Raw genomic sequence first — 27124 nt, forward strand, 5'->3', positions numbered from 1 at the left:
AACCTGGAGGAGCCGTATGTGAGAACAAATGTCAGAACCAGTTGGACCGGGCATCAAAGTAACTCCGCTCTGGCAGCTAGTAGTATAAAGTCAGAGCAGGCAATTTTCTGTAGACTTCACACTTCCCAGTGAGGGAGTGGCCATGTTAATGACGCCTCTATCCTGCCTCCTCTACGCTCGACCCAGGCACCACGGAAAATATCAGGTTGAATGCTACATATGTTTGGCATATGTAGGGACTGTCCAGTCTGGTAGAGTCATCCCTGCTTGGATTCACACAAAACTTTTAGCCCCAGGAACTTTTTTCAAGGAACTAACAGGTTTCTTCAAACTGTTGGTTGTTTGAGTTTCCACCGCCGTCTAAAACACGGGAGTGTTCGGCTGCTGACACATGACGGCTATAAAAACCTGTTCCACGCTACTGCAGCAGCTGACAGTAATGCAAAAGGCTACACAGTAATAATGACACTAACCACGCTTCTGTTGTATTGATCTTTTATTTTTTTCGTAGTCTAGTTTTTTTAAGCTTCTCCGTGTGAATAACGTTCAGGTTGCTCAACTTGCAGGAGGTTTTTGCTCATACTTTGTCACTGAGGGTCTCCATTTCCTTTCAGATATCCTCTTCAGCATAAATACTCTAAACTCTATAAACGTCTGGAGTTCGTGTCGGTCCATCTGCTGTATGGTTTCCTCTACAGATTTCTAAAAATGTCAGCTGAAACAAAATGCTGAAGTACCATCAATCAGAATTGTTCAGCGCTGCAAGCCCCACCCCAAAGGTTCTTGTAGTTTCATAAAGTACTACCCTTTCAAGCATGGACCTCTTGGGGGTCCCTGGTCCCTCCAGTGGAAACACAGAGTTCCCCAAAAGGTTCCTACTTCCTGCAGCTGAAATGCAGCTACACTGTAGCATTTTCACTGGTGACTGAAGGGTTTTCTTCGAAGCAGAATACTGCAACCTCTTGTAAGGTTTACCCACAAACATTGCTGTTTTTCTTTCCACAAGGCAGTTTAGAAGACAATATCTGGCAATCTGACCAACATGTTGGCAAGCTGAAGAAGGCAGAAGCACATCAAATCAGCTCCTGTCCACACATGACAGTGACATGCAAAATTGGCAGAGAACCTAAACTACACCATATCGCCCAATTTCAAATGCACAAAGATTGCTGACATCTGAAGCATCCTTTATCCCTGTGGCAGCACAGTGGGAGACCACCACATGGCAGAGGGGTCACAGGTTTCATCGCAGCTGTTGTTGCGCTCACAGTCTCATGTCCCCCCCTAAATGCCCGCCACTCTGGAAGACACAGTGTGCTAAATGCCATTAATGTAAACAGCATATGTATCACGCAGAGTCTCTCTCTATTACTGAAAGAAAACTCATTTTTCAAAGATCTTCCTCAATTAGATGAAACAGATCCAGCCTTTACTTATTTTATTTATATGTCACCTCCTCATTAAAAATCTTCTTCTTTTTCTGTAACAACACTAAGGCCTTTACGTTCAGCCTCCTTACTACAGCTTCTTTCTAAATTAGTGAACTAAAAAATTGACGCTTATTAACTGGGGCCGTCATCTTCAGTCACTCTGTGGCAGAATTCTCTAAATATGTATTTTAAAAACATATAATTACTGATCGACTACTTAACCCCCGTGAGCCATCTCACTGTGAGCTGCTGTGATAAGTGTCTAAAATCTGATGTCTAATGAGGCCTGACTGCCCGCCCGGTTCCACTGAAGAGTCTGACTGTAAATCACAGATAAGGTTGTCTGGATGATTCATGTGCAAGCCAATCTAGCCTTTGGAGACACATGCGCGCGCACACACACACACACACACACACACACACAAACACACATGCCTCTGACTTATCTCATTTCCTGTGTGCCTTCCTCACCTGCTGTTGATAGAGGGCCAGTTTGACCACTCAGACACTTTCTCAGAAATGTCCCCAACTCACACACCTCGGTAAATATTTATCAGTGAATGCAGGTTGTGCCAAAGTGATTTCATCATGACAACTTCTGGAAATCAGGCATCATGGGACTTTATTCACAAGTGAGAGCACGAGTGAACATGAAGTTGACCACCTGGATCAGGAGGGAGACACATCATGACTGATAAGACCCAATCAGGGGGCAAAGGTGGGCATCTGAACCATTGTCTCCAAAAGTCTCGGTGTCTGCCTGTCCAGACTAAAACACAACGCAGACGTTTTCAAACTGAAACGGGGTGGGCAGCATAGACACCAGGCGAAAACGTAGCAAAAGGGATGAGTTTTAAACAAAAATGGTTTAGTGTGGATGTAGTTTGAGGCTGGAGATTTAGAGCTGCTGATTCAACCTCTGCAGGGTGGTTGCCACATTCTGCATGACACAGTGGGTAGTTCAGCAACAAGCTGCACCTCCTCCACATCAACCACCTCATCTGGCTCCACAGGTAAGCAGACCACCCAGGTGCCTCCCTCTGAAGGCACAGTCAACACAACCGAATGAATGTGACTAAGTCTCCCAGCAGAGCGGGGAGAGTTAATGGATCCCCAACACCAGGAGAAAGATAACATGCTCACCATGTTAGACATCCCAGACCCATCTAAGTGGTTACAACAAGGACGGATAAAAAAAAACCAAAAAAAAAAAAACCCAAAAAACGTAGTTTTGAATGATCATAATCTGCTGTGAAATTTGACTCTGAAGATCAAAAGGAGGCGTAGAAATTTGGTTGAGGTTTGAGAAATCAATTTGCCACGTCCACAGAGTTTCTCTTGTTGCTCTCATCTCTCTTGTCTGAAATCCTTGTCTCTGCAGAATGAAAGCCTGTTTCCTCTCTGCCAAACAACCAATACACCAGCAGTCACTGTACCTACACAAAATTAACTAAGTACAGCATGTTCTTTTGCGTGCACACACACACACATACACACACACACACACACACAAACACACACAGCATGATCAAAGAATTTCAGCTCACTGTTAACAAGAAAATCCAGCAATCAAGAGGTCATGCACCTCTCTGCACCAAAGCACCAGGCTCTTTGCTGTAATTACCTGCTCACCTATTGATTGGGACAAGTGGCACAGGTCCTGGTAAACTATGCCTCAATTTGTCCTTTTCTGAATAATTATTTAAGTTACAAGGCCCCTGAGTGCATCAGTGCCTGTTCTTTGATCAGACTGTGGGTTGCTATTTGCTGTTTTCAACCCAAAGCCTTAACACCGTCCATCCTTTTTTACTTTGATAGAAGAAACAAATCATTTGAATGGATGGAGTCATCATGCTGCATGCTGTCATATCAGTAGTCTTGTTTCTGTCACATGTTAGTCATTTCTTAAATTATCTGGGTCTATTTCTGTAAAATCACCAGACCATCAAGTGGTTCTTATTTCATTTAATTGATACCAAGTAAAACATGACCACAAAAATACACAGTGGCTGACAGTAAGAAGAGTGCCGGCTGTTATGCATCTTTGCTAGTCAGCAAACATTAAACAGTCGATTTACATGCAGCCTGAAGTTGTGTTCTCCTGTTGTTTTTAGTTATTCCAGTTAATTAGGCCTGTTCTCAGGTTTGAAGTAGGAGTGCCGCGATATAAATGTATTGACAATAACTGTGAAATTCTAAAAAATGAAATATTAATCAACAAGGTCAGTAATCTATGAAGTGCAAATGTTCATTTTGTTGCTTTTTGCACAGTTATGGTTACATAACCTCTCTGCACTTCCCCAGACTTGTAATTAAATCACATTCATTTGCCAAAAACAGACAAAACACAATTAACAAAGTTAAAGATGAATTTGACTGATAGCATCATTACCATTATTATTTACACTATACTACTATTTATTATTCATACTATTTAGAATTTTCTAAAGGTATTATGATAATCATAATCATAATAATAATTATCATTACCATAGACTCTTTTGGCCATCTTCATCATGTAGTGAAAATCTGATATCATAACAGCCCTACTTTCAAGTCTGCTGACACGGACTGACATGAGGTCATCAAACTGTATTTACTAATAATAATGATAAAGGTGTCAGTTTTCCTGCCCAGGTGCAGCAAACTCAGACATTCAAACATCCAGGCGTGCTCACACAGTCCTGAGCAGAGGTCTAATCACACAGTGAGAACACCTGTGTACACTGGCGAACAGCTTCTGTGTAAGGATGAATAGTGATACTTACATACAATGGAGCTTGCTGTGGATTGAGTTTCATGTCCCTGGACACTGTGAAGAGAAGAGCAAATGAGGGGTTACAGCTTAGTGGTATCTTAAGATACTGTATTCTTCATATGAAATAAGATACTGTCTTAAAGCAATATTAATAGATTTTTTGGCTACTTGCACAGTGCGAGTTGATATGGCTAACATGGTAGCACACAGTTATTAGCCTATTAGGCAGCAGACACTGAGCAACATTAGCACTCATCTGAAGCCATGTCTCTGGCCTCCTAACAGATCTAAGTCTAATATTCACTCTTATTTTAGCTCTGATTTGCTGTCCACCAACTCTGAAGGGGAAATATCTGGCTTTGAAGCTGCCAAAGTCATTACTGTGTTCACTCACTAGTCACTTGTTGTTTGGTGCTGGGCAGGTCGGTACAGCAGGTTGGACATATCGGAGGTTTTCCACTGAAACCAGATGTCTGCTGTGGCACATAATAATTCTCTGTGGGTTCATCACCACAAGCAACTCCTCTCACATTACACAGAAATTTGAGCCGTCCTTCAAATACTCAGGTAAACCAACTGTTTACTGCCTGCCCAATACCAAATGGAGGACTGACAGCAGTTAGCGGCTAGATTGTGAACATTGTGGAGCACCTGGCTGTTAAACAGCTAGAAAATTGACTTACATGACTAAAAGAAGAGTGAATATTACTATACTATAATATTATTATCACTGATACAATGTCAGTATTGCTGATCTCAAAAGCACAGTCACTGTCATTAGTCTGTATAATTGTTCATTTTATAGTGATCACAAAATAAAGTTTGTCTGCAATAACAGCTTGTTTCTCCTGATTACATAACACACTCGAACTGGCAGAGTTGCAGATGGAAAACAGAGCGTGGTTTGAAAATCATAGAGCAGAGTCACTTGTGCTGATAAACAGTGATCACTGATGGAAAAACAATACTTCCATTTCACCCTCTTAAATCGGTGATAGATGATTTGATCACCTATCAGCACAAGCCTGGTGAATATCCAACTTAAACATGAAATTACATTCACCAGGTCCCCCACAAACACAAGTTGAAAAGATGTTCCCTGAATGTCTAAATAAGTTAGTGTTTACTAACAGATCAGCCATCACAAGCTCATGAGGTGATAATTATGATGTGTTTTGAGGTTATTACACGGCCCCACTACCAAGAGTGAGATGAGAAGATTGATAAAAAATACAATCAATTTGCAGCATCCAAAAATAAAAAGGCCACCTGACAAGCTGATTTTGCTAAACACCTGTTGCACTGATGCCATATTCACACCATATTGTTTAAACTGTAATTACAAGCAGCCAAGCGTGACAAACCCTTGTGTCGGCCTCCAACTTGTAACTCAGAGACTGAGATATCAGGAATTTGTGACACTGGCGATATCTCCCACACACGTCAACTAACAGGCAAAAGAAAATCCAATACACTGCTACAATCCACTCAGCTTATTTTATAGGAGAGTCACCCGGTTTACTTTCATCTGGTTTCATTTGGGAACAAACTGCTATAACTATGCTGATTTTTATCCAGTGTGACTACAAGCTTAGCAAATGGGCTAACTACCTTGGAATAATGCGTAACATTACATAAATGCAGCAAAAAAAAAACAGTACCCTATTTCTTTAAATATACGGCTACAGTCAACAGCCAGTCAGCAGCTAGCCTAGCTCTGTCCACCTACCAGCACCAATAAAGCTCTATAATTAACTCCCTATATCTTGTTTACAGTATTTGTGCTAAGCTATGCTAACAGTAGTAGTCTTGAATAGTAGCAACATTCTTCATTTCTAAAGCCCCTTTTCCACTGCTCAAAAAACCCGGTAAGACCTGCTAACATCGGGCTTTTGTCGTCAGTGGAAAAGGGTACAATTCAAATTCACACAAATGTCTCTGAAGTAGACGCAGGTATTTATGGGTTCCAGCTCGGATTGGCATTGATGTAAACACAACAACCAGGAGAACACGCTAATTTTCGCACCTTTTCCAGCTAGACTTAGACAGACCTGTCATCCTCCTAACACAGTGCTGCTAAACCACACACACTGCAGCTACAATGCACTCAGGGATTAAAGAGTGAGCTACAGCCCTGAAATAAGTTTTAAAAACACACAATCACTGATTGTGTACTGATTGTGTGTTTTTTTTAAGTGTCTTTACCCACATCTTTAAAAAAAACCACGTATGTATGAAAAAGGTATAACTCTCAGCAATTACATGAATAAGTTCTACAAAATGTAGAACTATTACTTTAAAGCTACATTACTCTCAAATGTTTAGCCACTGTGTTATTTTAGTAATGGGCGTCACTATGAGAGGACAGTTTTCATAACAAATAATGTTAACCGAGATACTTAGACTACTACCTATTATTTCTAGGTATATAGCTTCATGGTTAGCATACAGTTACATAAAGACAGGTACAGACCCTCTGATCAGATATCAATCAAGTTAGATCAAACTTCTAAAATGCTGGAATGAGCTGCAATTGTGTTTTACTAGAAAAAAAAACCTGCAAACAAATTTCTCCTGAAAACAAAAAGTAACTTTTTCCAACACCATCAATCTAGTCAGAAAACCGTTGTCGACGAGGTGACATTAAGCTTGACCCTGGCAGCTCAACACTCTGTGGAAGGTTGATAGTGCATGAGTATGGAACATACACACACTGAATCACACGGGGAGCCACACTCTCATCATCCAACCAAAACTGCCAGTCTTCCATCTGTGCTTGTTTACACAAAGATGCCACAGCAATGATAACAAACTTTTTGCATGCTCTGAGGCTCCTTCCTTTTCAATCGCCCATTAACTCTTCATTGGGCAAAAAATAAATGAATAAATAATTAAGGGAGGTGAACCACCAAAACACTCCACTTTGCCTCTCCTGCATGGGTCTATGCCGGGAAGATCAGTTAGCAGGATTTACCGGCTCATGTTCACATTTGAGTCCCCACTCCCAGTCTGGGACGCAGGCCTCAAAGCCGTTTTCTGGGCACAAGGTCAGAAGCAGTCAGTGTGTAATTACATCCAAACAAACATATTACAGCTATAGACTGGAGGACAAATGAATTGGAAACCTTTTTGTTTAACTTTCTTGAGGAGATATTGGTCTGCTTGCATTCATCAATGAGTCAAGGGACTGGTCAGCTCTGAGAGCCTGTATTCTCCTCAGTTATTTGGAGAGACAATTTTCTTTTGTTTGCTGTTCCCTGGCACTAAAACAAGTCCTTGCTGTTGGCCTCAGTGGTCAGCAGTGCATTAATCACATGCACCCCACAGCAGAGGAGGCGGAGACAAAAGGCCAGGACCTAATGCGTTCAGCAGAGTACAGCAAAAGAGTCAATGCTGGACTCGACAGAGCGCAAGGCCAATTCACTTTCTGCACCCCAAACCAAACCAAACCAAATTTTTCCACTTTTCTGCTAAATAAATAGGCTCGAGCCAGAATTAGGCGGATCAGGTAAGGGGATAATCAGTAGCTCTAATAATACTCTGAAGTCTAATCCTCTTGCCTTAAGTGCACTGGGCCAGGGACCAGCTTCCTCACCACATGCACGACTTTGACTGATAAGACTCTCACATAATGTCCCCAACAGCCTCACCGATTCTTTCATTTGTTGATATTTTAGACATTTGTCATCTGCTGGTGCTGCATGACCAATGCACAACATGTGAGCACACATCAGTTGGGGTTTTAATCAAAGGTTGCTTCACTCAACATCACTGTCAGGACCTCTGACATTTCCCTTATGTGACATCTTATTGGCCCCTAGATGACCCAACTCCTTGCACAACAGGAAAATATTTGGTAGGAAGTAGGTGGATTACTACATTCACAGTTTTCACTGCTAAGAACAGAGTTGATAACATTTATTCATCTGCTCTGGACCTTTTATCAGCACCACCCTGCTTTACATCATCTACATATTCACACCTGGCAGCTCCACGAAAGAGCTCGTCCTCACCTGGAACAGTCGCTTTCTCAGCTCCAGAGTATGTCTGCAGTTAAGGACACTGTGATTTTGCACTTGCACCAAAAATATGTTGAAGCTTTAGATCTTTTTTTTTTTTCTTTTCTTCTTTTGCAAGTTTCAAATTATATTTTTAAGGATATTTGCATACACAGCCTGAGATGTCTTCATGCTGCTTAACTAAATATATACTAGTCAGTTGGCCCAATGATTGTTTAGCAGAAGGGATGTGACTGATCAATCACTGAGTCAGTACATTTAACAGTAAATACAGGGTTTAGTTATTCTATAAACAGCACAGTCTGTAGGTCCATGTGCCAGTTTCAAATACCTTAACAACGCTTTTATTTCACATTTTAGACATTTAGTTGACATATTATACACAGTTTATTACTCTATGTGAGCAGGTCAAGTTTAGTTATACTTCAGCAAGAAACACAATGGCTTTAAGCATCAGCCTTTTTTTAAAACAAGCCACCTATTCCTGCTCTTTCCCTGCTTTCACATCATTCACTTCTGCACTTCTGTAATATTACAACATACTTTCAAAACTTCCTCTTTGCTGTGGCTGCCAAGGAGCCAACATCCCCCCACCTGAGTAGACCTGTGTAATCTAGAAACAAAGCTGACAGATAGTTGATTGGGTACCATTATAGTCTAAATATGTTTTCAAATGCTTTTCTCACAAGTGAACAATTACCAAAATATTACTAATGAATATAAACCTCTTTACCCCTTTAATTAATGGACAAGAAAACAAGGCAATTAGGAAGACACAGAATTTATCTTTTTGTTTGTAGCACAATTCAAAAACTGCAGGACATACTGATGCATTGGTCTCGCACAGGACATGTACAGCTGATAACAATTTCATAAGTCTCAGAAGCAATCTCACAACAACACACCCAAACCATCAGCCAATCAAGCAGTTAAGGCTAATGTGTTAGCAAGTTTTACTTTGGTATCCAGCTGCTCCCGCGAATCTAACCGCATATTTATCACGTTAGAAGCTTCCTCGTCAGCCTCTAGTCTATTTTGGTTCCTGCTTTACTGTTACCATCTGTTTACAGATTTATATAAGGGATCTAGTGAGAGAGGAGGAGTTCAACCAGACAGTACATCAAACCAAACTAAAACAATGAGCTAAAAAAGGCTACAGGCTGTGTGGATCCACAGAGAAGAGGGTTAATTTTCTGTGCGTTCAACAACAGACTCTTTCACTACCAGGGAGTCACTTATGTCTTCCTTCATATCAAACATATCCCTTAAGGCAGGTTTGATATCTGTTCTTGAGTCTATTTTCTCCAGTCAGCCTCATGACCCTACGCTACAGTGGGTGTGATAGTTCATCTGGTCATACACTTCCTCTTGGCCAGCAGCGACAAGTTAGAAAGCACAGGGGGAATTCTGAAATAGCTACATCTGTAGGTCATTTATGTCTACAATTCCTGATATTGAAAAACTGCAGAAATGGTTACACTGAATACACTGATTCCTGTATCACAAAAGGCTGCAGTATTTTCTCAGAGGTAAACAAGTTCCAGGCAATTTACTGCAACAAGATATTTTGGTGCTGTGGAAAATGCCTGTGCTTGTAGTTCAAGTTACAGTGTAGATGTCAAAAAACGTAAAAAATGTTCTACTTTTTCTCAAGTGATGAACAAAAACACACATACATAACAATGAAACTCTTGTTTTGGACTTTTAACTAAACAGATGGCAATATCATGTTAAACGTTTGGTTTACTAAACATTGACATTGACATTTTTAGTTAAACTCATTATCACTCGGCAATAATCGACTCAAACTCTGTACCAACTCATACCATCAAACAAATATTCTTATCTTTACTATTCTTCAAACAAGATAGGGAAAAATCTGAGTATTATCCATTTAATTCAGGAAAAGAACTTGTATCCAAACCAAACTGTGTCCTTCTCTGGTAACAGAAGAACCTTGAGAAACAACATCCTCTAAGCTCAACCTACAGCGACCCGACACCTGCTTATAGAGATTGCACAACCCATTAACTCCACCTAAAACACTGGGTGCAGCCAGCCTTCAGCCGAGCTCCTTAGAGTCTTCATTACGGCAGAAACTGCCTTTGAACTGCTACTAAAAGAGAATTTTCTTCCTCTGCTAGAGGAGGGCCACAGAGAAGCACGACATCAGCCACGTTCAAGTGCACAACCATCACAAATGGACCAATAAATCAAGAGACAAAAGCCCCTCAATGCTGGGATTGGAGTGGTAATGCGCCGAGTCAGGGATGTGAATGGACCTGTTATGGCTTCCACAGGTCCCCTGGCTATCAAAATAAGCCATAATAGCCATGTGACTGCAGCGTGAGTGGGAGGATGGATAGGATTAGCTTCACAAGTCATTAATCGGACTGTCTCCTACACCCTTCCCAATGATCAGCTGAGGCTAAGGATTCCCCAACACAACCACATGGACAGAACAGACTATGGCTGCAGCTGATTAACTAATATCTTTATGATATAATACCTTATATATTTCTTGGCAGCTCTGTCTGTAAATGTGCTGCTTTTGTCTGTGACAAGTTCTCTCTTGGGGAAAGAGATCCTTGTTCCTAGTGGAACTAACCAGTCTGCCATCAGACATGATTCAGTGATTCCCTGTGGATAGAGGTGCATCCAATGCAGGTAAATGTCACAGTCAAGTAAACACCAGTTTAGTTCCAATCTAAGCCACAGGAACAGCTTCACTTTGTTCACTGAATCAGATGATGACACTGACACAACTTAAAGGTGCCCTGTGGAGTTTTCCTCTAAACAAACAAAAGTTATATTTATATTTCCTGTTACTTACCAAAATGCATTGTGTGTATCTGGCATCTAACACATTTGTTGAACGCATTTCCTCATAAAACATGTACATCTACTTCGACTACATGGAAGATGATGATAATTTATAAGTATGAACATAAATGAGCCAGTTACTTTGTGGAATGTAATCATTCTTTTTCAAAATCCTTCAATTCAAAGAGAATTTACCACAGACCTGATCACATTAAAACCTAATGAACTGCTGGTAGGAACAGTAGACAGTGGGTAGATCAGAGGTGACTAGAGGCCCATGATGGCGTCAACGTAACCTTTTCTGCCAGCACCACTCCCTCACAGAGACATCCTGTAGGAACATCTGAGTCCTCCTGTCCAAAGGCCACAACTCTTTAAACTCCTAAACAAATGCACGTGTTAGATGCAGGTCAAGGTTTGAGCAGTAACCGGGAAAATGCTTCAGGAAACAAGGGCATTATGGTTTTGTGTATGATCCAAAGGTGCTAACCTAACTCCACCCTACAGCCATTATCTACGTGCCATTCCCAGAGTAGCATTACTCCGTCAGTCATGTAGAGGGTGATTATCACACCTTAGTTTGGTGATCTGTCTAATAATCTTATCAACAAACCAGCATCATGCTGGAAAATAACATTCAGAATGACCATGTTCAGTGCGTCTCATTTTATTTGCTGCACAAGACTCTATGCAACGGTGCATCTTGAGTTTTAATAGTTGCATCTATGATGTACCTTTTAAGCTCACTATACTTCATAACTGCCCAAGAGTTCATCCTTCAAAGAACAATGAATATTTTTAACCAACCTTGGTATCACACCTGTGATGCAAATGAGAGTCAGCAGACTGGAGCTTATAAGAGCCACATACCAATGAGAACCACCCAGTTCTCAATAAGGTATAAGAAATGATCAAATAATGCTCTATCTCAACAACAACTTGGTTTTAATCCTCCCATCTGCTGCTGAAAAAGACCACAGGACGTATCCTAGACAAATAATCCTAAAAAAGTACTTAGTGGAAGCTAGTAGCTGCTCAAATGTCTAGTGTGTGGATTCCAAATAAAACAGGACACATCATGTGAACACAGTGTACATAACTGACAATGAACATCAGTGTTTTATCACCTCAAAGCTTCATACTGCAGCCTTTCTGGGTCAAAAACCTCCCATTGGCTATTAATTAACTTGAAGAATGTCAATGGAGATCCATGTTATGGGGACAACAGTTACCTGCGGCTGCTTCTTGGTGCAGCTTTTTGAATTTGGCTGTGCAGAGCTGCAGTCAAGTACATGGAGACATCTGTAAAGAGGGACAGAGGCCCAATATAGATCTGAGGTGTCATCCAGTACCAGGACTCCATGATGACAACAGGGACAGGACTTAAGTCTCAGGGAGCAGCAGGACTGAGTTTGTACCCCATCTATCAAGGCTCATTCCCTCTAACATAAACTAGACAAGGGCAACCTGGCTGGGACACTTTCCTCTCTGATCCTGTTTTGGTCTATTTTTGTATTTTACCCATAAATACATACGTGTGCCAAACATATAAAACATCACTTTGTCTTGTCATCACCGTCACATGGGATTCTGCTGGTTTTCCCCGTTTGTTGAAGAACTGTCCACAAACACAGCCCGTTTTAGGGGTTCAATGCCCACTAGCAGGACTAGTCCTTTAGATGTAAGACCTCATGGCACCGTAAGGAGCTTTGGATAAAAACCTCTACCACCACATGGCAGATAAGAGTGCCAGAGAGAGCTTTCAGGCTGGTTTAAATGGTTTAAATCCTGGTGAGAGACAAGCGTTTATATGAAATGTCCAGCAATTCTCTGATCTTCATCCTCACTCCTCTTAACTTTTATTCTGTTATTATCCACCTGTCTTTTTCATATCTTACACTTTTTATTAGAATTGAGTGTTGGAGTTACAGCTGTATGTTGAATAAAATTGTCCATTTCAAAATTGCTGTAAAAATTAAGACAGAATGAAACTAGACATTATTAGGCCAAAATATCCACATTTAATTCAAACAATGAATAACATTATACTTGCAATACAAGACTTCTGAAAGTCTTGATGACCATGCCTTTCAAACTCGTGACAGGTTCGCTGGTGCAGAGTTCCCTCAATGAATGCCTAAGATTGGCAATCAAACTCCTCAAACATGGGGCAGTGGGGGAGGACTAAGGCTCAATGTGGTTCAGAGAGGTTTGATCTTTAACTCAGATATTTGTTTAACATCTTGTGTTTTCTCCCCCTGGTCACCCACTAGTTACTGGCCTACCACAAGAACATGACGTACACTGACCGCACACACCCGTGGCACAAAACTCCAGCGAGACAAAGTGTGTCTGCTTTGTGTTGAACCCTCATCTGATTCTTTTTACAGTTCACTATCAGCTCTGCTCTTCTGGGGCACAGCTAAATTAGTCAGGGCTACGTCACATTCTTAACAACGCCACCTCAGTAACTTGGACACACCATGTTGACTACCATTTAGATAGTCACGGCTGTTTGATTTAATCAAACCGAGGTATTGTCTCTATGGACAGATATGAGGCTTTCGTGCTGACGCGACTTCACCAGGCCACACAAAAGCCGCCTCTGTGCAGAGACTGCACACAAACGCTGGCTGACAACACGAGGCCGAGGGATGAAAGGTCTCCTCAGTGTTTGGTGACAGTTATTACCCTCTCCACTGAAACCAAATACCTGTGGGCCCAGATAGCATTATCTTATTGTGAGGCACGCTGGGGGCAGGCCTGTAATCAGGGCCTGAGCCTTGATCAGCGCTCCTCCCCAAGTTTGATGTCACCCCCTCCCCCTATGTTTCCACCACCATGAGGCCATGAGGGGCTCTGTGGTCACTTTAAAGGAATAGCTCAACATCTTTTTTGCAGAGTATTAGATAATAAGATCGATATCATTCTCACATCTGTGCAAGAAACATGAAGCAACGCCCAGCAGCCAGCTAATTTATGCTATAACAGAGACTGGAAACGGGTAAATCAAGCCAGGATCAAACAACTTAAATGTAAAAACGGAAATTTGTAGTTTGACAGGGAAAATGCCAAATTACTCTTCACTTCACACTTCGTAATGATGAAACAAATTAAATAATACGTGTTGATTAATGACCTACAGAAGCGATGGTAGACAGCTTCCTTCAGAGACAGCTGAGCGAGTAGTTTCCCCCTGTTTCCAGTCTTTATGCTAAGCTAAGATGGCTGGCTGGAGGTGGTAGCTTCGTACTTGGCATACGGATTTATGAGTGGAATCAATGTTCTCATGTAACTCTTGGAAAGAAAGTAAATAAGCGGCTTTCACAAAATGATTGACTTTTCCTTTAAGCAAACATGAGTGCTGCTGCTATGTTTTCAGCATGGTGACCCCTTCAGAAAAACGAGGCATGGCTGATGTTTTCAGTGGAGTTTTATGAGTGTTATGACTATCTAATGAAAAATTCAATATGGCCCAGAAACCTGCAGTGGCATATGCACGCTGTATACCTATGCCTGTGTTTAACATATTACTTTATCAGCAGGGCAATTTCATTTGTTTGACAGCGGCTGCACTTGGCAACCGGTTTCTGACAAGGTCCTGATGGCTGAGAGCTAGATGGACGATGTGGATTTCACCTTATTTAAGAGGGAAACTCTGGTGCAAGCTCTTTCAAAAATGATCAATACAACATTCAGCTGTTAACTTACTGCTCTTACTCATTTGTCCATGCTGTTGTGAAATAAATGGCATTGAAAAGAAGACAAAATAGGAGCAAAGAAAACACGGAGAGAGAGAGGGAGACAGCAGAGTTTTAGAAAAGGAAAGTGGCTGTTAGTCCCATCTGGGAGGTAAGAGGTTTACCCTGAGCAACGCTAACCTCAGTCTCACAGCAGGCCTGAGCAGATTAATATTACCGCGCTGCAGTAAGGGCTGATGTGTATTGTTAGTTTACATCATTTCACTTCACAAACTTTAACTGAAACACATCAAGTGACACAAGTGATACAACAAGACAAATAAACGTATGGTCAACGCTTTGTTAGTAGCCACATAATGGCTTTGTGGTCAATAATTGCTGTCTACTTATATTTGAGTCACAGTTTATGTATGTGAAGCTGTGTTATACGATTTGGTCAAATGGAAACTCCAAATTCCCCACATGTATGCACGTTTGTGTGTGTTTACCCTGTGATACAACGCTGACCTCTCCGGGGTCTTTCCACTGAGTAAGGCTGGAACCAGATGACACATAATAAGTCAGTTTGCTCTGTTTCTTTCGAGATCCTTCAAAACTTGATTAGACATGTGACGCTAAAGCCATTGCAGTGGTTTGCGGAACAGAATTGAAAGTGATGTGCATGAAGTGCTCACTTCCCCCAATGACTCCCTGTTTATGTAACAGACAACTCAGCCTACAAGGACAATCTATGTACCAAACTGAGACTGAATGAATGGATGGATGGATGGAGTTATGATTAATGCTTGTGATCCAAATATTCTGAAGTAGTCCACCTGTGGAACTAACGGCTGATTGAAGTAAAGGTCCCAACGCTGTTGGGTTGCATCATGGGAAATGTAGGACCCAGCATTTTCTGGTGTCTGACCCCTTCTAGTGACTAGACTGCAGAGTGTCTCGGCCTCTACTGCTTTGATTTTGCCCTTTTCCTTCTTGCAAGTTCCAAATATTATGGGCATGAAATACTTACTTTCTGAAGCACCCCTTTAAAAGTGAGAACTGTGTGGTCCATCACAATGTGTCATCATACACTTTGTGATTTCACCTTTGCATAAAATGTAACAATATTTAATTATCTACATTCAAGTCCCTGTATCTTGCATCAAGCACATCTGATACACACAGAGATAAAATATGTGATTTCCCATAAACAGAGCCCAATTTGCTACTGGATTTAACAGTAGAGCCTTTGGTCACACATGTTGTTATTAAATCCATTAAGCATTATCACTGAGGCAGACGTTGCTAAGCACAGTAGTTGCATCACAGTCAGACTTTGCCCTGTGGAATATTATCAAAACAAAAACAAGGAAGAAAAGAAATAAACCTCACTGTGTAAATTCATAAATAATAATGCTTTTCTCTTGTTAACGTCACCACCTACAACCTAAACACTGTGATTTCTGTATATTTCTTCTAACTCTGTCATCTTAAACTACGGGGCAACTTTAACAGCAATGGTCTCAGCTAACGACCCACACATGAAGACATTAATGAAAAACCTTACCCAGTTTATTTGATGACAATGGCTGCAAGCGGACCCCTTCAAGTGCACATTAAATTCATTTTAAGCCCATCAGAGAGAGCAGGTGTGTTTATACTAGGCAGGTATCCTCAGCAGCAGGCATGTGAGCGCTCACCACACTGATTACACTGAGCTAAATATGGCTTTGTGCTAACACAGACAGTAGGCAGATCAAAGCCCTGATGTCAGAGGGGAGAGGCGGAGCCTACAGGCCACAGGTCAGGTGTCTGCTGTAACTGCAATGGTGCAACTCCAACTGTCCTGCCTCTGCTCTTTGACCATGAAGTGTTGTAGACAAGAGTGTGGGTGGATTCACACTACCACTATCTCCTTAGGCCAATGACAATAGTCAACAGCTGCTCAACTTCAACCACTGAATAGATGGGAAGCTCTGGGATATAGGTAATGATTGCCATATTTTCAAGTTTTACTCTTATGTGGCACCAGACATAGAGATATATGTGTATATATATTCCAACTGCCGATGGTGGAAAAGGTATCGAAATAATCTAAAACATTTAGATTGTAAAATTAGCAATTCCACTCTATAAACACAGTACATTGTAAGGTAAAGTCCTGAATTCACATTTTTATTTAAATGGAAGAGCAAAGTTATTGGCAGCATGGCAACAGAAATTAATCTGCATCAAATTTGATAATGGATTAATTAAGACAAGTAATTGGGTAATTTTTCAAGCAAGAATGTCAAAAACCTTTGAGACTTTGCTGCTGATCTTGGTCTTACATGACAGTAAATTGAATGTTCTGGGGTTTTGACTGTTGGTTGAACAAAGCAAGACATTTATGAAGTCACCTTCGACTCTAAAATAATGTGATAAGCACTTTTTACAGTTTTCTTTTATAGTGTTTAAAAATGTACTTAACAGTATCAGAAGCAAGGACTAATGATGACAAATGTAAGCACTACTTAAACGGTGTTGCTTCCCAAGGCGGAGCTAATTTGAACAGATTAATATACTGGATATTTTAACCAATGACAGTTACTTGAGTAAATGTACATTACTACTTTTTGCTACAACTTGGAGTTACACCATTTTAAAAGGGCAAAAGAAAAATCTACTGTTTTGGGCCTTCGGGTTTTGATTGGATTTAGATGCAGTCAGATCAAATTTGTCCCTCTCTACCTAATATTTTGTCAATTCTCCTCTATTGTTAAATATGTATAAAATGGCCCAAAAATAATTTAATAAAATCTACCGTGTACCTGTCTCAGCAGCAGCACAGAGGAGTCCTGGTGTTTGGGAAGTCTTACAAATGTCTTCCAAATGACAGTAAGTATTGTCAAACCTGCTGTTTTTTTTTAATTTTGCTGTCAAATACTGCCAGTTTTTGTGGAAACTCAGCGCTGGCATATTTCGGGAAACCTTTGTATCACCACAGGCACATTAACAACAAAGTCAGTTTGATAATTTCCAAAGAGGAGAAAAGAAAGACTACTCTGGGACACACAGAGTTTGGACAAGCTGCAGAGATGGCTGCTGTTTGGGAACAGGGAGTGCGGCTGCTGTTTGGCATGCTGACAGGATTCCAGCAATTCCTGTCTTAACAAAAACTAAGTCGAGGCTTTATTGTAAATATCAGTAGAGAATTCAGCAGTCGCCCTCCCAGGCATACAAAATCCATCCCTGAGACGGTACTACATCATGAACCCGTACCTGTAAGACTTCCTCTAATGCTTCCATTCAACAGTAAATACAGTGTAATTACAAGGCTGACACTGTGCGTATCCTCCATCATCATTAAATTAGGGGGTTTGTGAAGATGAGAAATTGGCTGGGTTCAACATGGAGCCAGCAGAATCCTCACGGCAATTTACAGTACTCTAAGTGGGAGGCCAGCTCCTCTTTCATTTGTCTCTTGTACTGGAGGTAAATACATATTTCTGCCTAGGACGGCCTCACAAGTGAGCCCAACGTTTGCAGGGAGCAGACTAATAAGCTTTTGTTTAGTGGAAATGTAGACGTTCTCTCCTGACAGCCTCAGTCTTATGAAGAAAAATGTAACTGTGGATGGATGTTTAGTGGTTTGTGGAGTGTTGGCAATCTAACAACGCTACCACAGCTTTGTTGCACTCACTGTCTCTGGTTAATAGCATCAACTGCACAGAGAGAAGAAGGCACTGATAACTTATCGTGGTATTTATTTGCATATACAGCTTGTTGTTACAAATTACATGTGCAGTGACTGAACAAAAATGATACCTATCCTGACAACATGACGGCCCATAGCAATATCTGGTTATTCCCTTTCTGTCAGAGAAGACTGATACTACTGTCATGTCTGCCCATTAAATATCAGGCTTACACACCAATTTGTTGGCTTAGCTTAGCTTAGCTTAGCTCCAGGAGTGGAAATGTGGAAATGTCATTTTACTGGGAGGTATGTGTTGGATAGTTACTTGGCTCTGGGCAGTATCTTCCCAGAATCACCAATTGGTCGCCTGGCAACGGTTACCAGTGAAGAAACAGTGTGGCACATAACACCCCACAAAACAGCAAATTGTTGTTTTTACAGTTTGGCTTTTCAAGTGCACAGATTAAAAGGGGTCTACTTGTAAGTTTTCTCTGCACCGAACAAGGTTTGTTGCCAGGAGCAGACAAGAGCTTCAGCTGTTGTTGTTATAATACGAGAGGTTAAAACACCTCTGACCAGCGCTGTGTCTTCAGGGCAGATTGGAGGCCAGTCCTATCAGAAAGTGACGAGTAAAAGTAGAAGAAAAGACATGATAGAGACATATAACATATTGGTGTTGCTTTCCAACACTGGAAACAGGAAATGAGGTTTGATGCTGCTGGACTGGTGAGTAAGCAACTGTTTTTTTCACTGTTTATGAGGGAAAACCATGTTAAACACAATATTCATTTTTTAATATAGTTTAAAACATGTGTGAAGAGGAACTTTAAAATGCATGATCCATTCATATAAAACTCTTCCTCTTCCTAAACTAACAGCCAGCCATCAGCAGGCGGTCAAGATGTTTTGGCTTCACTTGTGGGGAGATGTGACAACAGGGAGCAGACGGGAAAAACAAAAATCAAAAGTCTGGAGCAGAAGGCAAAGAGCTAGTCCCTCGAAACTGATCATCATCACTTGTTTGGAAGTATTCCGGGTTTAGGGCAAATGATATTAAGCAAGAACAAATCATATGCAAAGAGAGCATGAGCCTTGTATCTGCACTGCAGAGCAACACAACTAACTTGTTCAGCCACCTAAAAAAACCCACCACAAACTGCAGTATGATGAAAGCATGGCCAAGAACAATAACGGTGCTAAATTTAAGTCTTAGTATAATATTACCAGTCTTATTTTGATACAAAGATTTGCACATGAGCAGGAAAGTTGCACAACATGTAAGTGAAAACACAAGAGCAACAATTTTGTCCCTTAAAAATCAACAAATACTCGTAATAAATAATCATAATCTCAATAGCAATCAAAATAATTGTGATTATGATTTTGGACATTATCGTGCAGCCTTACGCATCAATGTCAAATTATGCCAACATAAAATTATATCATCATGGTGTGAATCACAATGTGTCAGAGGAAAATTAGAGAGTAAATGTGTTTCTGTGGAGCTGAGGAAAACTTCAACTGACACATAAAAGTTAAAAATTATCAAAGTACTTTAAGTGATGCTGTAAATCTGACACACCTTTAAGAAGTTACAGGAGCGAGTTACAACAGCTGTATTTCCTTCTTCCCTGCAGAACATAATACTGTATGGATGATGAATGCCTACATTCAATGGCAGTGACTCAGATTTACAGGCCAATCCCACAGTAAAAATCATCCGCATGGAGACAACAAAATGGAAGATGACTAGAGACCAGAGTCTCTTCTGAGTCATCACTGACTGTAACCAGTCCCTGCAATGACAACAAGGGGAACAGATGCTTGTCACAAACCAATACCAGTGATTGTGGGGCTCATACCGTTAAGTTAGAGGAGTGATAACAACTGTGTCCACACTCTGTCATCCATCCTCTCTGACAGCAAATAAAGAAACTCTTCAGTAAGGATGAAGTTATATAAAACCTGCCCTTCCAGCTGCTCCATCACATTCTGCAAGTTTTCTCAGGGCACAGGTTAATACTGAGGATCATTTAACATGATACATTAGTCCAAAGACTATTATGATTATTATGGTGTGAGTTAGTATGGGTATTAAGTTAGCATAAAGCATGTGATCACTTATGAGATTAGTGTCAGTTTTGAGGCAAAAGATCATTTTGAAAGACTGGAAAAATGTGACATGTGCGGTTTTACAATCAAAACTAAAATTCCCCTCTGGTGTCTGACTGGGCATCTTCACGAGAGAAGTTTGCAGGCTCTGACAGAGTGAGTTCAAGTGAGTCCAAGTGCCCCTGGAAGTGTAACCAATGAGGTCCATGACGCGACTTCTGAGCAATGCACACTGTGAGTATGTTACATGGAAATCCAGAGGGCAGCCATGTTTACGTGCCTGGTTAAGTGGGTGAGATCAAGCGAGTGGAAATGAATTAGCAGGCTACTGTTTTCACTTACATGTGTGCAGACTCTCCCACAGGCATAAGAAATAAAGCATGAAGTGAAATCAGCTTGTGTAACCAAACTTCCTTAATGTAAAAAAAAAATAGCCCCCCCGGGATCTTTAGTCCTTCCCAACTGAGGCTTTATAATGGTCTTATTGTGTTAACTGGAGGTTTTATTTGGGACATTGTCAGTGTAATTATTTATACCTATAAAGACCGTTAAGGCTGGGCTGTACTTTATACTGCATCTATCAATTTTGTTGTAAAAAGCAGTTTCATAGCACATCATAATTTTTACTGATTAATAGCACAGCAATTGCTCAATGCAATTTTTCACAGAATTACTTGTGAATCCCTGAGACCTGAGAAATCCCCACAGCTGAAAAACTGACCTACAAGTTTGGAAGTGTTAATGCAAAGTGGCATCAACAGCACATGTAATATATCCAAACATATGGAGCTCTATTTATCTTAAGGCCTTCTTCTTGTCATATTAATAACTTTGCCACATATTTATACAACTGTTACAAATCTCATTTCATTATGATGAGCCTTTCCAGTGATGTAAGCATTATTAAATCGCCCCAGCGCCTTTATTCAGTCGTATGTCGCTGCTCTTGTCTAGTGTCAGTTTTCATGTCTACGGGACGACTGGGTTCACAGAAACGTGAGAAGTTCCCACATCGGCCTTGCAGGCTCTGAAGGAGGATGTCATGGCTACCAAGCAACAAGTTAAACGCCCAGCTTCCCACAGCCATGAAGAGCCCCTCTCAGTGGAGGGCAGCCCGCAGTGTAAATGACTCTTCTTACCTTCAGCAAATGAGGCTCAGCGTGAAGAAGCAGCAGCTTTCGGACGCATAATAATCCTCCTGCTGCAGCGGCTGAGGCTTGGCCGAAATCCTTTTCAAAAGTTTTGCGCTGTAGAGTGAAATGGAGGAGCAGCGGCGTGGTTTTCCGACCAAGCCCTCCTCGCTCAGGAACAGGAGGTCTGGCTGCACTTTCTTACAGTTGTTAGTGTTTCCCAGGACAACTTGGTGGGCGGAGTCTGCAGCAGGGCTATTATAAGCTCCTTCTGGAGGAGCTCAGTTCACACTAGTGTGTCTGCAGTCGCGGCGAAGGCCAAGATCACTTTAGTGAAGGTTTTATTATTATTATTTTTTATTTTAATTTTTTCACAGGGCGAAGGTATTACGATTTTGGCTTTTCTAGATTAGGAGACAGTGTGGTGCTCGCACGTCAACAGCAGGATGAAACTTGCCAAATGAAATTAACTTCCTGTTTTCAGTTTTCATAATAAAAGAATATCCTCATAAGGTTCACGGGTGCGGGTTATTGGGTAAGATAATGTTTATGAACAGTTAATGAGTTTATCCAAAAAGCGTTTTCAAAACTTTTCTAGTTTTTTTTTTTTTTTTGAACTTATTCTGGGTCTATCTTTGTCCTTGTAACTGTGTCTTGCTTCTGTGTCATTCTATGGTTGTGTAAAATACTAAAATAACTCCAACATAAACATTTCTAGATATCTGCCGCACTTTCACGGTCGTTCAGGAGCAGAGCTCATTTGTTTTTTTGTGTTGATGAGTGCCATACTCTCTATTACACAGGCCGAAGTTTGGCTAGAAAAACAAGACCTCGTACCAGCTCAAGCAAAACGGTCATGTTTCAACATTAGTACTTTTATTGTGGAGATAAAACTCGAATCCTCTAACATCTAACTACCAACTTCCGTAGACATTTTTTGTTCCAGTGTTAAAAAAGTAACAGATGTGGAAATAGTGGTATTGCACAACATGTTCAGTTGTAGTTGTCACTAAGCGAACTGTATGTAAAATGTGAAACCTTTAACTTTAATTCTCAGACTCACTTACCACAGAACCACAGTTTCCTACAGCTCTGCACATTCCCCACACTGTAACTGATAACTGCTTTACTTCGGCCTGAAAGAGCAACTATAAATCACACTGTGTAGCAATGTTAGGCTTCAGTATCACTATACAGGGAAATGCATTAACTTGTAAGGACACTAAATTCACCATTCAGCACATTGTCTGTAGGAACATCATGGCACACCACAGTGACTACATGCTATACAGTATGATAAAGGTCACTGATAATAGCAGACACAGTATATGAATCTGTAAGAGTAGAGTAGGATGACTTTATATCTCTCCCTTTTTTTCAGGACAGAGATGTATTATGTAGTGGCTCACATTATGGGCCAAGTAGTCAGAGCTGGAAAGTATAACCAACTGTCATTAAAGTATGAATCCAAGATTGTCCAGTGGTGCAAACATAAGGTAGGTGTTTGTAATGCGCTATTGGGAGGTTTCATTGCTGTCTCATCGTGACTGTGTACAGTGCATTACCTTTAAGCCAGTCTTGTGGTTTGAACTGCCCTCTACTGGTTCAAAGGGACTTCTGCAATGGTCTACAAGCTTGAGCAAGTGCAATCAGGTTTGACTCATTTATTTATCATACAAACCAATGGAAAAGCAGACTCAAGCACAGTGCTGTTTTACTTCACGACAAAACAACTCATAGAGCATCTGTCCTTTTGTGAAACGGTTTCCTTACATTCAGAAATGATTTCCTACCTCTGACAAGCACTGTTTAGCATTCAAATGCTCCTATTCCGAAGCTGCCGACTGGTGTGAAATGTGTTTTACTACTAGACCTTGTGAGTTTGCTATACACATGCATACAAAATAATCAGTGTTGAAATAACCTTACTTTTCATCAAATTTCTATAAATAAGGGTATGTATGAGTGCAAAGCAGGGCAATGCTGAAAAGGAGCATTCATTCCCTGGCTTTAGTTGACCAAATTAAGGTTTATAGCCTTCATTATTTCCCTTCAAAAATCAATAGAATTCATTAGAGCTTGTAAAAAAAAAAACATCACATATTAAAAAATGCAGGAAAGGAGTCTTGTGTGAATTAGACAGGGAGTCTGAGAGCACTCATCCTAAAAGATTTGAAGTAGTTTATTTTGATCATTTTATGAGGCAACTAGAGTCCAGATTGATGGCTTGTCACTGCAAGAGCAGGCTGACCTATCCGACTCCGTTCAGAATCTGAGCTTGTGTCTGTTGGCACTCCACTCTCAGCATAGCTTATCTGTTGTTATGGATCAGAACTGTGACAAAAGCATTAACGATGAATCACACTACTGTCTGCTGGCTTTTCCAAATAAATGCCTGTTGCCAGAAAGAGAAAAACACAATAAGTACCCTGTATTCCGCCGTGCAGTGTCTTCAGCTGCAGCAGGCAGAACGTAGAATGAAATGAAATTTCTGTACATTTGTAGAAAAGTGGGTATTTCTGCATTTTTGTGGTTGTACAAAAATGAAAATGCTGATGAACACAAGCTGTTATGTCATTAGTTGACTAAATTCCACATATACATATTTGAACAGCAGCTAAAGCTATAAAAATATACTATAAAACAAACTCTATTGCAGTCTTTAAAGCTCAGCTTTCTGCAAAACAAGCTGGTATCTGGCACCTCATCAAACACAGGCACAAACACCCGCCAAGTGAATGGCTTCCATCTCTGTATGTGAAATGTAACCACAGAAAGGCTTCATCTGTGGCCCCACAGGCATCCAGGCTTTCCTCCCATCACAAACATCTGAGCTTGGGGCTTTGTCTCTCTCCTCCACCTGTAGCCAACTGAGGGTTAGATAAATGGCAGGTGCTATTGAAAAGATTCTCCATTCACCGCCATCCTGAGCTGCCCTTAGACACATTATTGCAGTTTGGAGGAGGAGAGGTGGGACGTGGGGGGAATGCTGAAGCAGGGCGGTCTGCAGACTGCCAGAACATAAGTGAGACGGTGAAACAAGCATGACACAAAGAAGTACATAGCTGCCTTTGTGCAGCGATAAAAGGAGGTTTTGTAAGTTGAAGGACTTGGATGGAAGAGATAGCACTGAAAACCCCCCAGCCAGAGTAAACACTTGGATAGAGACAAAAACACACTAGTTTCAAGAGAAAGGAGGATAGAGAGAGGGGAAAGGAGCGAGAGGCATATCATTTGGCTGAAGTGTCTTTAGAGTGCTGCATACACTGTCTCTCAATTCAGTGGAAAGCTTCTTACACTCCGCAGCGCTGTCCACATTTCCTCTCTCTCAGTCTGGGCCATATGGATTTTGTTGTTTTTCTTCAGTTAAAGCTGCACTGGAGAACTTTTACAGGCCAAAAAGAGGGAAACAGTTTGAACTTCAATACCAAAATTATGTAACATTTGTCAATAAAATGTAAGTGAAGTTGCCCAATTACAACAGTCTGAAAACAGTCTGCAATTGCCTAAAACACCACTGTTTAAGCTGGGATTTCACTCTTAAGCTCATTGTCAGTGCAGGTGATTTCAGACCTGTGTCCAAACCACACACCAGCACTACAGAACTATAGTTGGAAAAATAATCTTTAGTCGCCATTCTGATACTTTTTATCATGATGCACGAGCTTCATCAGCAGATGGAGTTTGGTCCAGTTGTCATGAAATTTCCATTTTGTCTGATCACTTTTCATCCTTGTTGGTTTAAAATCTGGGGTTAAATATTCAATTTTGACCTTGGTTAGTTCAATCTCACCGCGACGTCAATTTAGTAAGTGTTCTGGAGCTTTTGATTGTATTACATGATCTTCATCAGATCTCTTAAGGTGAGATTGTTTTGTCAGCTGTTGTTTCCAAGGTCAAGAATGAATGTTGAACTTTACCAGAAAAATAAAATGAGACATCAGTGCATCATAACTTGATCACTTATTTTTTATGCAATCGTCTCTAAATAGCAGCAGATGTCACTTACATTTCATATGTAGACTTAACATATTACTTAAATAAACAGATTATTTTTTCTATTAATATTATCATGCAGCAGCTTGAGATGTGAGATAAAAACATAAATGAACATGTTGGCACCCTATAAGGTTTTGGTGGCAAACAGGCCAGCAAACACTTTCCTTTTTATGCTGCCAGCAGACACAGAGCAACATTAGCACTGATCTGGAGTCATGTTTCTGGCCACCGGGTGAATGTAAGTCCAGTACTCCCTCTTCTTTCATCTCCGTTTGCTCCTCACTAACTGCTGAGGAAATATCTGGCCATTTAGCTTCTAAATGCTCGGCTGTGTTCACCAGCTAGCCGCTAACTTTGTCATTCATTTCACGCTCGGCAGGTAGCCAAGCATTTTTGCTGAAAACAGCTGCCTGCAGCCCATGAAAACAGCTGATGATGAGGGCAGTGAGAGTGAAGCAAAGCAGTAAAGTTTTGGGATGTAAAACTAAAACAGTTAGCTGAAAGATGCTAAAAACCTCTGCCAGCTGAGGAAAACTGCAAAGTTGGGTGAATTCCCCATGTATTCATCACTATAAATGACTCCTCTCACATTACACACAGTCATTTGTTAGCCATCTATTTATGTTTTGCTTTAAAGTTTCTGTCCATTATTATTTTGGCAAATTTGACAGATGTTCAGAAAATAAAGTTATGACATTTTGTCTCTGGCCTTCTGACAAGATCAAGAAGATCTCTGAAATCCTCCTCTGGGCTGAAGCTGAGTGTAGTCTTGGCAACACAGTTCATTCAACTACCACCCACCATTTGTTTTAGCAGAGCTTTTTGCATGCTAAGCCTACAGGTACAACACGTCTCAGGGTATTTAATACCAATTCTGTAACTCTGTAACTGTCCACTTTAAATTGTCTCTGGTGTGTGATTTTTACATCAGCTCTGTTTTTTTTTTCATCTCAGCTTGTAAAAGTATCTCAGCATATCAGAATGTACCTCTGAATTATACCATGTGGTGTAATTGCACAGATAACAATATACCAATCATGCTGCTGTCATTCAGCCGTTTGAATTGAGCAACATCCAGCATTGCCATCCCACGGCCAATGTGTGTGTGTGTTCTTGTAAAAGGATCAATCTAGTGATAGCCTTCATTTGTTATTGTCGACAAATGAAAACACCAAAACCAACAATGAATTGATCGCATTAAGAAGCTTATTGTTTCCATTGTTGTTCAAAAACTATTAAAATCACATCTGTGAGCCACAGTGTTGCACTGGATGACATGTTCGTTAACTACAAAGAGGCACTATAAGAGCACTAAATGTGTATTCATCCACAGCTGAAAATAGTCCCCAACAACTGGACCATTTACTCCACACACCATAATGCTCAGCTGTTTTAGGGAATTACTTTGCCTTTTTTAAACCTGAAACTTGATATTTATCATCTTTAGTATGAGCCAATCATAAAGTATTGAGAGTAATTTATGGAATTTATTGT

The 27124-nt window shown here is 40.7% G+C and overlaps 1 protein-coding gene across 6 annotated transcripts in view; it reads right to left on the reverse strand.

The window, feature by feature from the left end:
• LOC139628454 (A-kinase anchor protein 13) overlaps positions 1-22041 on the reverse strand; it is a 105546-nt gene extending 83505 nt beyond the window's left edge. For 2 of the 6 annotated variants that reach the window (XM_071490131.1, XM_071490128.1), the window contains exons 1-2: positions 21641-22038; positions 4199-4242 (exon numbers count right to left, since the gene is read on the reverse strand). In XM_071490131.1, the coding sequence (XP_071346232.1) occupies positions 4199-4231 (33 nt within the window). In that variant the 5' untranslated portion in view covers positions 4232-4242; positions 21641-22038. Of the gene's footprint in view, positions 1-4198; positions 4243-16277; positions 16655-21640 lie in introns of those variants that run through there. The other 4 variants (XM_071490129.1, XM_071490126.1, XM_071490130.1 and 1 more) reach the window with 4 other exon arrangements.
• Between the last annotated feature and the right edge of the window lie 5083 nt (positions 22042-27124).

Source organism: Trachinotus anak, unplaced genomic scaffold (assembly GCF_046630095.1).
Source record: "Trachinotus anak isolate AG129_WGS33_773 ecotype Australia unplaced genomic scaffold, CSIRO_AGI_Tana_v1 ptg000011l, whole genome shotgun sequence".
Lineage (NCBI taxonomy): Eukaryota > Metazoa > Chordata > Actinopteri > Carangiformes > Carangidae > Trachinotus > Trachinotus anak.